Genomic DNA, 15679 nt, shown 5'->3' with positions numbered 1-15679 from the left:
TTAAAAAACTTTCCCCTAGAATTGTGTCTGTAGGATCCCTAGAGATATAACAGTTATTACAAAGATAAAATCATGAAAATGGATGTGAGAAATCACACTGAAGTTGGAAGCCTGGGTGTCTGGAAGGATGGTGGTGGTACTTGACAGTAATAAAGAAATTTGGAAGGAAGGAGGATTTTGGACAAGATAATGTCCATTTTGGACACAATTCTGTTTGTTGTATATGGGGTATACAATTTGAGGTGTCTAAGAGGCAGTGGGAGATGAGAGTTTGGAGGTTAGTAGAGGTTAGGTCAGGCTAAGATTTTATTATCACCAACAGAGATAAAAACTGAAACAATGGGTGCTGATGAGATCACAAAATGAAATAGTATATCAGAGAAGAGAATAGGGACCAGGACAGACCTGTGGGAGTTGAAGGGCATGACCTAGAAGGTGGTCCAGGAATTATCAGATAGGTAGGAAGTGAGTATTCCCAAAGCTCACAATTTTTTGTGATTCTAACAACATTCTATTATATTGTCACAATTTCTTTACCCTTCCCTGATAGTACAATATATGGATACTTTTCCTCGTTGATCTCTTGGGACATAAAACAGTGATGGTATCACTGGGTGAGAGTATATATGCACAATTTAGTAATTTTGAATATAGTTCCAAATTGTGTTCCAAAATGGTTGGCCCACTTCATATTGATGCCAACAGGAAAGAAAAATTCAGGCTCTATATAAATGGAGAAAAGATATCAGTTTAACTCTACAAACATTTAGGTTCTACTACTTTCAAGGAACTATAGTTTATGGACTGTTCACACTTTTAATTTTCTGTCCCAATTACCTAATACTAACAAGTTAATGTTTATCAAATTAAACTACCATTCTTGGGATTCAGGAATATTTTAGCACCACATGAGGCTTATTCTCTATTGGTAAATATAAGCCAACTTTTAACAAATGTAAGCTGTTTTGCTGGTTCTTTGCTTTGGAGAACTTGGGCTGATGAGAAAATGTTATATCGAACTGATTAGTGTTAGTGCCTGCGGTGACATAAGATAAAAAGATGCCACCCTCTCCTTAAAAGTGTATTCAGTCGAACAAATAATCATTCAGCATGTATCATGGGAAGACACTGTGCTTAGCATTGGCTAGGCAAAGGAAATGAAATTTGCCTCACCCCAGCCTTAACTTCTATTTATAAATGCTTGAACGAACTAAGAAACAAATTGTAAGCCACATTAGCGGTTACCTGGTATAATCCTCTTGTTTTATAGTAAAATAATACCCAGAGCGACTACACTGGAAATGTGAAAACTTGGTTTAGAACCCAGGTCCTCTTAGTTGGGACCGTGCATGGGCCGGCAATGGAATTAGGTCTCCTGTGTTACAGGCAAGAATTCTGCCCTTGAACCAACCACCAGTTAACTTCACCACTACATTTGCAAAGCTAATGTGTAGAAATGAAAAGGTTGGGGTAAAGGATTCCCAAGGTCCCTTCCAGTGGTCAAACTGCCCTACTACCCACACCCGTACATCGATACACCAAGTCCTAGGGCCCAGAAAGGATCTTATGAGGCCATCCACCTTAACCTTTTACACGGGTGAGCAAAGAGCAAAGGACAGTTTCCTCCACCAAACCCCCAGGACTCCGGCCCTTACAAAGTGGAGCGGCCCACGGAGGGAAAAAAAAAGTTGCAGGGTCCTCCTCTTTGACCTAGTTCAGGTGTTCCTCTTAAAGGAAGACGACCAAAGAACGGTTTAGAGGATTTCCGGCATCCGTGGTGCTGCAAGTCTTGCTCCCTGGGAGGATGAGAATAGTGGGGCGGAACGGGATACATGAGAACGCGGTGCGAAGGACAGGGTCCAGGTAATCACACACAAAAAAAAAAAAAAAGCCACCAGTCCAGTTCCTTCAGGGACTTTGCCCCGAGCCGGAAGTGACGACTGATAAAGCCACCGGGCGGCACCCGAGAGTCGGAAACTACGGCGGCCGAGAGATCCCTTCGGAAACAAAACAAGCGACTCCAGTGGGGCGAGACTTAGGAACTGATATAAGCTGGGCGCTCCGTGGGAGGAAGAGTAGGTAGGAGAACGATGGAGTGGGATTGGGACTCCGAGGGGAATCCATGGCGTGGAGAGGCCCTTTTCGGGCAGAGGCCAGTCCGCGTGGCTGCGGCGCGGACCCGGGAAGGCGTTCATGGCCCTCGCCACCCTTCGCCGCTGCCTTGGAAAGCGGGGTGCCGGGTCTCGGGAATTGGTGGGGCGGGGAGGTCAGAGTCCGATTTCTGGGCTGGGCTAGGTTGGGCTGGGTTAGGAGCAGGTGTCAGGGGCACCCACAGTTGGCCACAGCTGTGCTGGTATTTCGGGGGCCCCGAAGGACACCCCGCGGGTGCGAGGGAACCGCAAGCAGTTTGTGGAAAATAAACTAATCCACGGAGTATTTCTATTTAGGGTCGAAAGCCGCCGACCATTCAAGAATGGGTCAAAATGAACTTGGTCCACCTCTCTGGAGATGGGGCGACTAAAGTGAGGAAGCTGAAACTTTGTGGGCGCTCTAGTTAAGATTCAGAAGCTGGTGCAAAGCTGGCCCCTCTAGATCCTCTCGTGTGTCCTTGGTCGCCCCTCAGTTCCCGCTCTGACTTGACTTGTATCGTACTGCCACCCAACCTCGAAATTCAGGTTTATTAGCTAGTGGTTTAACTGAGTCATCAAGAATGTGTGAGCAGTTTCAATTTTACTAGTGATGCACTCAAGTGTATTTAAAGTTTTGTGAAATGAAAAGTGTCGCCGGCAACAAAGAATGCTTCTCTGTATAGGGCATTTGTGGTGCGATCCAAAATTTTTTTTATTTAATTAATTTAGAATATTTTTCCATGGTTGCATGATTTGTGGTGTGATTTTAATGGATGTGTTCAAAAGTATAAAGGTATTTTGGGGTTATGCATTTGTTTCCTATGATCCTAAAAAAAGCATAAACAAAACATTTATTTTCCCTACAAGAAATTATTAGTGGTTAATGATAATAGCATCTATTTACATAGTTCTTCAAGGTTTGCAAAGGTTATTTTGCAAATATTATCTCATCTTAAGCTCACAACTTTCTTGGGAGACAAGTGAAACTGAGGTAGGTAAGTGAATTACTCAGTCACACAGATAGCAAATGACTGAGGTCAAATTTGAACTCCGGTCTACCTAACTCCAGATCCAGACATTTAATCCACTGCACCATCGAATTTCCTCCTGATTATCCCTGGATTGTAAACTCAGTATTGGGGATTATTTTTTACACATCAGTTGTATCTCTTACTACTCAGTATGTTAAGTAGATGCTTAAATTGGACCTTAGGCAAGGAAAAGGAAAAAAAAAGTTTTTGTACACATATTTTTTATTTTAGTTCTTTTTTTGTGGCAGCCCTCTTTTTTTCAGTAGTTTTCAGTTTTTTTAGATGAGTCCCATTTTTTTTTACTACATTTGGGGATTTCAAGGCAAGAGATACTAGAGTGTTTCCTGTTTCCTTCTCCAGCTCATTTTACAGATTAGAAAACTGAGGTAATTGGGATTAAGTGAATTGCCAAGGGTCATGAAGCTGATACTTGTTTGAGGTCATGTTTGACCTCAGAAAGAGGAGTTTTCCTGATGTCAGGCCTGGCACTCTATGCATTTTACCACCACCTGCCTATATTAAAGATATATTTAAATATTTAGAAAAGCAGAATGAGACTATTTATTAAAAGTTAGGAAATGTGCAGTGAACAAAGACTAGTAAAATTCTTTCTTATTTGATTTTTTGGCAATTAGTGGTTTCTTAAAAGGAACTTAAACTAAAATAAGACCTGAAAAATTGGGTATTTTTTTTTAAGAAAACTTAATGACTTCAAAAACTAGCTTTGCCAACTCAGCAGTTAGCAAATCTTTCCTCATTTTCTCAAAAGAGGAAACAAATTAGGTTTACTTAATGTCAAAGAAAATCAGAAGTGACATTAGAATTCAAGTTGCATTTCTGTATCAGATTAGGTTATCTCTAAATTTTCCCTTCCCTGAGCTTTGTTCCAGACAAATAATTGATTAGGTTTTATTAAGTCTTTTGGATTTTAGGGTTTGTTTTTTAACTTAGGAGGAAAATGTTTTGTAAGACACATCTGTTAAAAAGGCATCATTTTCAATTACCCAAGTCAGTTATATAATTTGTTAGTAAATTCTGAATAAAGAGATGCATAGATGGCTGGCTTTGGCATCAGGAAAATCCGAGTGTTCCAGTACATATTGTTTAAAAAAAAACAACACCCCAACTTCACAAATGTTAGATGAAGGAGGCAATGTTAGACGAGTTCATATGAAAACAATGGTGATCTAAGTGTATTTCATGGACAATATCTTTCAACAGTAGGGCATGGTAACCAAGAGAAAGCTACTGTTATCTGAGGCCACATTAATAGACACATAGGTCCAAAACAGGAGAAATGGATTGGATTTCCTTTGTGAGATTGCACAAGTCTTTAAATGACTCCAGACTTCTCCTAGAAAAAGAACACTGCCCCCCCCATACACACACACACACACACACACACACACACACACACACACACACACACCTCTTAACACTAGTTTTCTTCTAGCGATGTTGTATAGATGCAAGCCATGTTGTATTAATATGAAGATTGAAAGTTGAGAATAACCCAAAGGAAAATGAAGAGTAGCATAAATAATAGGTTTTGAAGTACACTTAAAATAAGGAATTTACACAGGAAAAACTGTGTATAGTATACCATTAGAGAAATGTATGACTGGGAAAAAAGTGCTAGCCACATGGCTCCATTGGTATCCAAGAAATTTAAAAATTATTTAAGTGGAGTCCCTAGTACATTAAATATCCTGTGGAAGGTTTATACTTCTAATAAAAATTACGCAGGCTGAACAAACGTTGATTAAAGGTAATTTTATTAAGGGGTGTAATACACAGGTATCTCAATACAGTATACACACAAAATAGTGATTTTGATTAGGCCACTGATAACCTGAAGAATCAAGAAAAGCCTCTTGAAGAAAGTAGCACTTAAGCCTAACCTTGAAAGGGACCAAGAGCTTCCAAGAGCTGGAGTTCAAGAAGAAGATCATTTTAGGCATGAGGGACTGCCCAGACAAAGACATGGAAGCAGGAGGTAGCATGTCATTTTTTGGGAACACTGAACAAAGCCAATTCAGATCATATTATTTTGTTTGATAATCTCATTTCCCTTGGATTCAGTCATCATTTCTATGCTCAGATCTACTTGTCCAATACTGACTTCTAATTAGTATATCCTATTGCCTATTGGACATTTGAACTGGCCCAAATAGTAGCAGTTGCACAGGGAAGATTCTCTCTTTGGTGCCTTCTAAGGTGGAAAAGGTGGACTGTGTATTCTAGAACCTATCCTTAAAAGCCCCACTTCTTTTCATTCTAAGTAGAATTGTGGATTATACTACCTGAGCCTGTATGGATAGGTTGATATCTGTAATACAGATTATCTTTTCCCTAAAAATTACTTGTTTTCTTTCCTGTCTTTGCTGCTGCGTCTGATACTTCACCCTCCAAACTGGACTATCAGAGACCAAGCCTAAGAGGAACTAAATCATTCCATTTTGCACTCCCCAGGACCATGCAGCTTTGGCTTCTAAACTCCTTAATTTTTAGATGAGGAAAATGAAGCCCAGAAAGGAGAAATAGCCTTATGGATTATAGATTTAGAGTTGAAATGAACCTTAGGGGCCAATTAGTTCCTTTCTTTTTACAGATGGAAAATAGAAGCTTGGAGGGAAAAGTGATTGTGGATAATATATTTAGAACTAAAAGAGACCTTAGAGGCAATTTTGTTTAATCCTTTCCATGTACATGTTGCCTCCTCCAAGAGTGTGTAAGTTCCTTGAGGGCAGGGATTATTTTCTTGTCATTTTCTTTTTTCCTTTATATTCTTAAACCTTTCTCAAACACCTGCTAGATGCTTCTTATTTGATTACAGATGAAAAAACTAAGGCCAAGAGAGAGCCATGACTTTGTGGATTATAGCATTAGAGTGGAATGTGAAATATCTAGTGAACCCTCCCTCCTCCCACTACATTTTACAGTTGAGGAAACTGGTCGCCAGAATGACTTGCTCATGCTCATAGAGGGAGTAAATGTCTTAGCCAGCATTCAAAGGCAGGTCCTCTGACTCATAAGACTGACTCATGACTTTTCTATGACACACCACCGTCTCCTAGGTACAAACTAGAAAATGAAATTCCTACTGCTGAGTGTGAGTTTGTGGAGGAATAGAAAACACTTGGAGTTCCCCTAGGACCATGTTGAAAAAAACCATTGCAACATTCTTTAAGGCTCCCTTATCCTGAAATGATGAACATTTGAGCAAAGAGAAGCATTCTGTGCCAGTTATTCACTCATTCATTGGGATCAGATAGAATAAGATGCAGGGGCAAGCAAGCAATGCAGAGCTGGTGGAAAAGGATAATGAAAACTGGATCCCACTCACCTCCCTTACCTCTTACTCTGAGAACTATGTAATCAAATAAATTCTACCATTCTCTCTGGTATATATATATATATATATATATATATATATATATATATATATATATATATATATATATATATATATATATATGACCTATATAATAGGTCAGTTTACTGTCCTATTGTTCCATTTACCATCTTTGTGACTTTCCAGACCCCAGTACCTTTCCCTGGCCACCATTTCCCCCAATTGTGTAATCTTTTCCTATTAGAATATATGTTTCTTGAGAGCAGGGACTGTTACTTTTGTATTTATATACCCAGCATTTAACATTTGGCACATAGTAAATGCCTCAAAAAAATGTCTTTCCTTTTTTCTTTCCTTTCTTCCCTCCTTCCATATTTCATCTATTCACCTTATTCCTCAGGACATGCACAGGAATTTTTCTTGAAAATAATATATTCTATCATAATGCTATCGCCAAAAATATTATTAATATTTTAACAAGAGAAGGAAAGATTTTTGTACCACTAATAAAGTTACATTTTTACCTTATTAAAATTTTTATATGTATATTTTTAATCACATGTTAGTACAGTATTATACCCCTGAATTACAAATAATTATACATATAGTGGAAGCATGTAGTCAAAAATTTACTGATGGAATGCACCAACAGTAAGTTAGAGATCACTGTATTAAAGGAGCATAATAGGTAATCCAAAGTAGTAGCTAGTCTTCAAATAATTTATTTTTTATTTACAGATCATTGTATTACTTTAGAAGATAGTACCTGTGATTTCATAAGAAAACTCTCTACCAATGCAGATTGTCACCTCAGCAAATTACAATCTCAGAGAGTTGCCTGGAAGATTGAGGGATTAAGTGACTTTCCCAGGGTCACACAGTCATTAGGAGTCAGAAGCAAGATTGAACCCAGGTCTTCCTGATTCTGAGGTCAGCTTTCTCTCCACTACTTCATGTTACCCAACTTGTATTATTTTAATAATAATAATGACTTGATTTATATAGTCTGTACTTAGTAATGTTCTGATAGTTAATACTTAGACAAACCTGTGACCTGATCAGTATAGATACATGCTGCCTTCCTAGATTCAGAATGCAACCTTTTTATCTGGTGTGATTCTTGTTTGTGTATTTCCATAAATCCACCCAACATACTAGATACCTTCTTCTGACTAGTTTGGTATCTTAAGGTATACTTTTGTAGTGTTCAAGTTTAGTTTACTGTTAAGATTTTTTAATATTAAAATTATTCCTGTTACTCCTGGACCAGACATTGCAATGGTGTACTCCTGATGAGGAACCAGCTGGAGACTGATAGTCACTCTGGAGCCTGTAATCTTGGAGGATGGCCTGAGAGATGTTCAATGACTTGTCCAGGGTCTCTCTGTCAGGATGTGTATGGGGCCAGACTTTCACTCAGCTGCCTGATATCAGTGCAAGTCTCTAATTACTACTATACAGCACTGCTTTTCTTTGTGTTTTTTTGAATTCCAAATTTTATAAAATATATGTTTAACTTCATATCTACATAAAAAATTTCATCCAAATGTGTCTCATCTCCTCCCTGCTTCAGAGGATATTGTCAGGGAGGCCAGCATGTACATATAAATTAAGTCTTTCATGTTTTACCTTTCTACTTTTTGGAAGTACATTCTCAGTTTGCTCTTCCAACTTTAATTCTGTGGCTGTGTATAATGTTCTCTTGGATCTACTCATTGCTCTCATTTAGTTCTTTCCACATTTTAAAAAAATCAGTCCACTCATTGTTTCATTTTGTGTGTGTGTGTGTGGTTTTTTTTTGTACAGTTGTATTCCATCACAATCATGTACCATGATTTGTTTAACTGTTTCCCAGTAAGGGGATGGGCATCTCCTTAATTTCCAATTTTTTGGTACTGTAAGGGACAGAATGTAAGCCCCCACTGGAGGGCCCAAGGGTCTATTAACAAAGGTTTTAGCCACGAGGCCTCCTCCCAGATGAGGGGCTGCTCCAGAGGCTAATCCCTCCAGGAAAGCCAGGGAAGGGAGTCAGCCTTTTTCACTCACCCACATGGTAGTTCTAATAGAAGCAGTCCAAGGTCCTCAGTCAGAGCTCCTCCAGGGTCAAATTCAAGGGAAAAGACCTTGTCACAGGAAGTTCTTGGCATTTTTAAAGACCATTCTTTTTTGTCACTTGCTGTGACTTCCTTCCATTTACATGGACCAATAACAGCTGAAGCTTTGTTTAGGACTGCCCAGGGGGAAGTCAGTGAGTTCTGATTCGTCACCCACTTTCATACACATGGGTCACAGACCTCCCCCACTTAAGGACAAGTGGGGTGTATACCCTTCTGGTGATTAAATCTAAAAATGGGCAGGGGAGAGTTAACCCCATCTTCATACTACCACAAAGAGAGCTACTATAAATATTTAAGAACATAAGGATTATTTTCCTCTTTCCTTGATCTCTTTGGGAAATAGACCCAATAGCAATATTGCTGGGCTTAAAAGTATACAGTTTTATAACTCTCTGGGTGTAATTCTAAATTTTTCTCCAAAAAGATTGGATCAGTTCACAAATCCACTGACAGTGTATTAGTGTCCCCATTTCCCCACATCAGCACTGCTTTTCTTTAATTGTAATTATGCTTAGTTTAAAAGCACAGGTCATATTAAAATTGGTTTGTATTCCACTAAAGCAGTTCCAGGCGATTGTTGGGGCAGGTGGTGCAAAAGTATATTGTTAGGTGGCGAGAGAGCTAGCCTGGGACAGAAAGTTTGTCATGAATAATCTGTATACTAATAATCAAGAATTAAGTGTAATTTTGTGTCTTTACCAAATGGAAAAGAATAGCTGCTTTTACGTGATTTGGGTGAAAGATAACAGAAGAGAAAATTGTAGTGATTCATTATGGTAAGAGAATCCTGAAATGAGAGGAAATTCAACAGGTCATTCATTGTTGGACGAAATAGTTGTATGTGTTTTTTCATGTGTAGTAGAATGTTCAGTGGTTAGAGTTACTCTTTGAGTCTGCAAACAGCTAGACTTTGCTGGATTTCCATAAACTTTGCACGACAGATTTCATTGTTATGAGTGCTCCCTCCACTGATGCAGCTTCCAAGACCTCTACTACTCAGTAGAAGGTTATTAAGATTTGTTGATCATCCTGTAGCTATTCTGGTAATTAGTGCCTCTGAACTTAGCATGGTCTTTGACTAGCAGCCACATAGCCTGTGACCAGGCCCAACCTTCATGGATTTTGCAGCATGATTATATCTGTTTGAACCCGTGTTCTGCTGGACTGGCCTTTGAGAATCTGGGATCCTCTTTATGCTTCAGTGAAGTATTAAAGTAGAATTTTAGTGGTGGATTTAGTGGTAGAATTTCATAATATTGAATGTATGGGTGACTTATAGTCATCTAAGGGTCACAAAGGGATTTGGAGGCCTTAAAGGGGAATTAGGCAAAAGTTTCTGATTGGGATGAAAGTAATGAAAATAGAGGAAAATTTGAAAGATGTTACCGTGAGATTTTAAAATGGTGAAGGTCTTAAACTGTAGTGAATTAAAATGGTGGAAGATATAAATTGTGTTAGATATAAGAGAGGGTGAGTAAATTTGAGCGCAAAAAATATGTTTCACTACAGTGTCTTGGTTTTTAAATCAAATATAAGGTGGTCGCCAGGGAAATATTCCCCATTATTCAAATACCCAAGTCAACTGGGTTTTATAGAGATTTTAATTAACAATACAATGAGTAATCAAAGAGAGAGAGAGTAAGAAAGGAATAAGTATGAAGGGCCTCAAGCCAATATGGCCTAGACCTGAGTCTTAAGAGAGAAATCAGTCAGTTTCTTAACACTCACCACAAGCTCTGACTAAACAAGGATTCTAGTAACACCAAGCCAGTTCCATCTCAGCTGACTTCACCAAAGAGCCTTCCAGCCAGAGACTGTTCCAAAGGGCCTCTCTCCAGAGCCTCCAGAGGGACAGAGTCCCCTTAGAGGAGCTCCAGGGAGACCTCCTTAGAGATTGTCCTCCAAGAGTTTCCCTTCTCCAGAGCCTCTCTCAAGAGATTCTTCCCAAGCGGTCCTCATCAGAGATCCTCCAAAAGGAATATCCTCAAGAGATTCTGCTTTTTCTTATATAGGGGTTTTTCTCCCATGTCACCTCCCCTAAGTCCCTACATCTACCAATCACTGTAGACACTTTCCAAAGGACTGCCCATCTGAATTCCTGCTAAGTCGACAAATCTCCTCAGTAAGTCTGAACCAGTGAAAACACAGCTGAGTCAACTAATCTCATTAAGACAAAACTTGCCCGACCTTTTTAGGTACCTAGCATCTCATTGTATCAATTTTAAAAACAGGCCTGACTCAAAGAACTCCTTGCCCCACCATAAGCATGGATCCAAGTACTTTCTTTTGTTTAGCAAGGAGTTTTCTCCCCCAAAGTAGTCTTAAGTACGGGTGGAGTAGAGGTCCTCCCATTTCTGATCCTGGCAAGTTCTCACATCAAAATGGGGAATGTTTCTCAGTAGGGAATTTGTTCCAATTAAGAATTCCCTGATGGGGAAATTTTTAACATTCACAAGTCTGAGAGATTTCAAGATTTACATTACAAATGAGTACAATAACTATTCCATATTGTAGTGGAAGTATTCTTTTAAATAAGATAGCATGGCTTAGAGTAAAGAGCTTGGGATAGCATGAGAAGAATTACTTGGCTCTTTCCTCACTAATGATATGAGGTAATGCAAACTTCTGCATTTCTTTTTCCTCCCCTGTCACATGACAATAATGGTATCTGCCTTAGCTCATTGTTGTGATATCAGAGGAGATAATAAATGTAAATGAAACTTGTAGAATTTAAAGATTATTATTTTTTTTAATTTAATTTAATTTATTTTTTAGAATATTGTTCCATGTTTACATGATTCATTTTCTTTCCCTCCCTACTCCAAAAAGCAATTCCACTAGATTGTACAAATGTCACTTAATACCTATTTCCATATTATTCATTTCTGCTATAGAGCAATTTTTTAAAATGAAATTAAATTAAAGCCTAGTCCTCAAATCACATACTCATATATATATATATATATATATATATGCAATAAGTGATGTTGTATATTTTGCTTTTGCATTTCTACTCCCATAGTTCTTTCTCTCAATGCAGATAGCATTCTTTTACATAAGTCCTTCAGGAGTATCCTGGCTTTTTGCATTGCTACTAGTAGCAAGGTCTAATACATTGGATTTTTCCACAATGTTTTACTTTCTGTGTACATGTTCTTCTGGTTCTGCTCATTTCACTCTGCATCAGTTCGTTGAGGTTCTCCCGGTTCATTTGGAAAGCCTCCAGATCATCACTTCTTACCGCACAATAGTATTCCATCACCGTCATATACCACAGTTTGTTCAGCCATTCCCCAATCGATGGATACCCCCTCATTTTCCAGTTTTTTTGCCACCACAAAGAGCGCAGCTATGAATATTTTTGTAGAAGTATTTTTCCTTATTATCATAAAGATTATTTTTAAAAGGAAGCTCTAGCATGGAACTCAAACAGAAGAGTAGCTCATGATTAAGAATTTATATAAGATTGACTCGAGGAGGGAAGATATTTGGATTCTCCTGTTTCTTGTTCTTTAACTAGATAATGGAGATTGGCAATTCATCAGTCGACTCTAGCTTAAAGAACATTTCTCTAAATATTATTCAGCTTCCTTTAATTCCATATTTCATTAGCCTTTTAATCTTATAAGTTGTTTCCTGAATAAACTCACTCATAAGGAAGAGAATGCTTTCTTCTGGCATCAATACTGATTCTCAGACAACCCAGACAAAGTATATTTTTCATTTATATTAATAGAATTGCTTTCTGGCTTATTGCTTGATCTTATGAGTATTTGATTAGCATGAATTAATTCAACAGGGTGAATTGTTCAACCCAAAGTGAACTGATGGAATCTAGCCTGAGAACTACAGCTCCTAGTATAATTCAAAAGTAATAGCAGGGGCATTTGGATGGCTCAGTGGATGGAGAACCAAGCCTAGACAGGAGGTCTTGGGTTCAAATCTGGATTCAGATACTTCCTAGCTGTATGACCCTGGGCAAGTCACTTAAATCCCATTGCCTAGCCTTTACTACTCTTCTGCCTTGGAACACACTATTGATTCTAAGATGGAAGGTAAGGGTTAAAAAAAAAAAGGAATAGTAACCCTTTGGGCCCCCAATATAGTTTGGCTATATTGAAGAGTATTTTTTTTTAAGGCAAATTTAATTTTTATTGAATTTTAGTGATCAAAGAAGACATTATCACAAAATAGAAAAAGAGACGTAGCACAAGAAAAACAATACACATTAATATCCCTCACCTTCATCTTCCCCATCTGCACTATCTGTTCCAACCTCCTCATAATCCTTCTCCAGGGTTGCCATATCCTCCCGTGCCTCAGAGAACTCTCCTTCCTCCATGCCCTCCCTGACATACCAGTGAACAAAGGCACGCTTGGCATACATCAGATCAAACTTGTGGTCCAGGCGAGCCCAGACCTCAGCAATGGCTATAGAGTTGCTCAGCATGCACATAGCCCTCTGTACCCTGGCCAGGTCACCACCAGGAACCACAGTGGGAAGCTGGTAATTGATGCCAACCTTGAAGCCAGTTGGGCACCAAACCACAAACTGGATGCTTCTCTTTGTCTTGATGGTGGCAATGGCGGCATTGACATCTTTTGGCACCACATCCTCATGGTACAGCAAGCCATGTATTTACTGTTGCAAGGGTCACATTTCACCATCTGGTTGTCAGGCTCAAAGCAAGCATTGGTGATCTCTGCTACAGTCAGCTGCTCATGGTAGGCTTTCACAGCAGAGATGACTGGGGCGGATGTGGCCAGGGGGAAATAGATTCGGGGGTAGAGCACCAAGTTGGTCTGGAATTTGTCAGATCAACATTCAGGGCACCATCAAATCTCAGAGAGGCAGTGATGGAGGACACAATTTGATTAATAAGGCGATTTAGATTAGTGTAGGTTGGGTGTTCGATATCAAGGTTTCTGTGACAGATATCATAGATAGCCTCATTGTCTACCATGAAGGCACAATCAGAGTGCTCCAGGGTGGTGTGAGTGGTCAGAATGGAGTTGTAGTGCTCAACCACAGTGGTGGAAACCTGTGGGGCTGGGTAAATGGAGAACTCCAGCTTGGACTTCTTGCCATAATCAACAGACAGCCTTTCCATCAGCAGAGAGGTGAAACCAGAGCCAGTCCCACCACCAAAGCTGTGGAAAACCAAGAAGCCTTGAAGACCCATGCACTGATCCATAAGCTTCCGAATTCTGTCCAGAACCATGTTGATGATTTCCTTGCCAATAGTGCAGTGTCCACGGGCGTAGTTATTGGCGGCATCTTCCTTGCCAGTGATCAGCTGCTCAGGATGGAAGAGCTGGCGGTAAGTTCCAGTACGAACTTCATCAATGACAGTTGGTTCCAGATCTACAAACATTGCTCTGTGGACATGCTTGCCAACCCCCATTTTGCTGAAGAAGGTGTTGAAGGAGTCATCTCCTCCTACAATGGTCTTGTCACTTGGCATCTGCCCATCAGGCTAGATACCATGTTCCAAGCAGTACAGCTCCCAGCAGGCATTGGCAATCTGGACATCAGCCTGGCCAACGTGGATAGAGATGCACTCACGCATGATACAGGATTGCAGGAGTCTGCTGGCCCAAGAAGAAGTGGAAAAGACGGGAGAGGAGGGGGGGTACAAGTTTCTCACCGTCCGACCGTTAGGAAGTCTCCGGGAGAAAAGTTTGTGAAGGGTATATTTTTTAAAGAGTTGCTTTTGTAACATGTACATACATGAGGTGTGTTTGTTTTTTTCTTTTTTTAAAGACAAAAGTATATTCTCTTTTTTCCGTTTTTCAGCATTGCAAGAGATTTTGTGTTTTTGTGGAAAAGAGAAGTGTGTCTGTAAGACTGCTCCAATGACTGAGCTGTCTGCACCCTTACCCTACTTCCAGAATGCTCAGATGACAGAAGATAGCCATATGAGCAATACAGTACGTAACCAGGTATAGTGAAAATTTTTCCTTTATTTTTTTTTCAGAGAATGCTGAGAATAACTATCATTTGCAATTAATCATTGCATAGTATTGTGTTGTGTTACACTGTTCTTTTGGTTCTGTTCATTTCACTTTGCATCAATTCATGTAAGTCCAGGTTTTTCTGAGAGCATTTTGCTCATCATTTCTTATAACACAATAGTATTCCACAATTTGTTTAGCCATTCTCTAGCTGATGGGCAGCCTCTACTTTGCCACCACAAAAAAAGCTGCTATACATATAATTGAACGTAAAGGTCCTTCTCCCTTTTCTTTGATTTCTTTGGAATACATATCTAGTAGTGTTAATACCGGATTAAAGGGCATACACAATTTTATAGCTATTTGTATTGCGTTCTAAATTCTCCAGAAGAGTTGGGCTAGTTAACAGCTCCACCAATGTGCATTAGTATTCCAATTTCCATATCCCCATCAACATTTGTCATTTTCCTTTCCTGTCATATTAGTTAATCAGGTAGGTGCGGGATGATATATCATCATTGTTTTAATTAACATTTCTCTAATTAAATTGTGATTTAGAGCATTTTTATATGACTATAAATATCTTTGATTATGTCTGAGAATGACATGTTCATATCCTTTGACCATTCCTCGATTGTGGAAGAATTATATTCTTATACATTTGACTCAGTTCTCTGGATTTGAGAAATGAGGTCTTTATCAGAGGAAGTTTACTGTAAAATTTTTTGCTGTATATTTTCCTCTATCCAATTACTTCCCACTGGTTTATCCTATTTCCTTTCTCTTTTCACCCTGTCCATCCTTAAAAATTTTTTTGCTTCTAGGGTAGCTAAATGGCTTAGTGAATAGAGTACCAGTCCTGAAGCCAGGAGGTTCTGGGTTCAAATTTTACCTCAGATCCTTTTTTTTTTTTTTTTTTTTTTTGCTATGTGACCCTGGGCAAGTCACTTAACCCCAATTACCTAGCCCTTGCCCTTCTGTCTTAGAGTTGTTACTTGGACAGAAAGAAAAGGGTTGTTTTTTTGTTTGTTTTTTAAACCTTTAACTTCTGTCTTGGAATCAATACTGCGTATTGGTTCCAAGGCAAAAGAG

The 15679-nt window shown here is 39.1% G+C and overlaps 1 protein-coding gene and 1 pseudogene across 3 annotated transcripts in view; one reads left to right on the top strand and one right to left on the bottom strand.

Annotated features, from left to right (window-relative positions):
- Positions 1-1933: 1933 nt before the first annotated feature.
- Positions 1934-15679, top strand: part of PSEN1 (presenilin 1) — a 74525-nt gene continuing 60779 nt past the window's right edge. Inside the window, exons 1-3 of one of the 3 annotated variants that reach the window (XM_016427518.2) lie at positions 1944-2079; positions 7254-7445; positions 14430-14575. In XM_016427518.2, coding sequence (XP_016283004.1) covers positions 14489-14575 — 87 coding nt within the window. In that variant the 5' untranslated portion in view covers positions 1944-2079; positions 7254-7445; positions 14430-14488. Of the gene's footprint in view, positions 2080-7253; positions 7446-14429; positions 14576-15679 lie in introns of all 3 variants that reach the window. The other 2 variants (XM_007472874.2, XM_001368184.4) reach the window with 2 other exon arrangements.
- On the bottom strand, positions 12771-14217 carry LOC100024613 (tubulin alpha-1C chain-like; annotated as a pseudogene).

Source organism: Monodelphis domestica, chromosome 1 (genome assembly GCF_027887165.1).
Source record: "Monodelphis domestica isolate mMonDom1 chromosome 1, mMonDom1.pri, whole genome shotgun sequence".
Taxonomy (NCBI): Eukaryota; Metazoa; Chordata; class Mammalia; order Didelphimorphia; family Didelphidae; genus Monodelphis; species Monodelphis domestica.
Note: the sequence above shows the minus strand (reverse complement) of the source record. Positions and strands in the feature narration are given on the sequence as shown.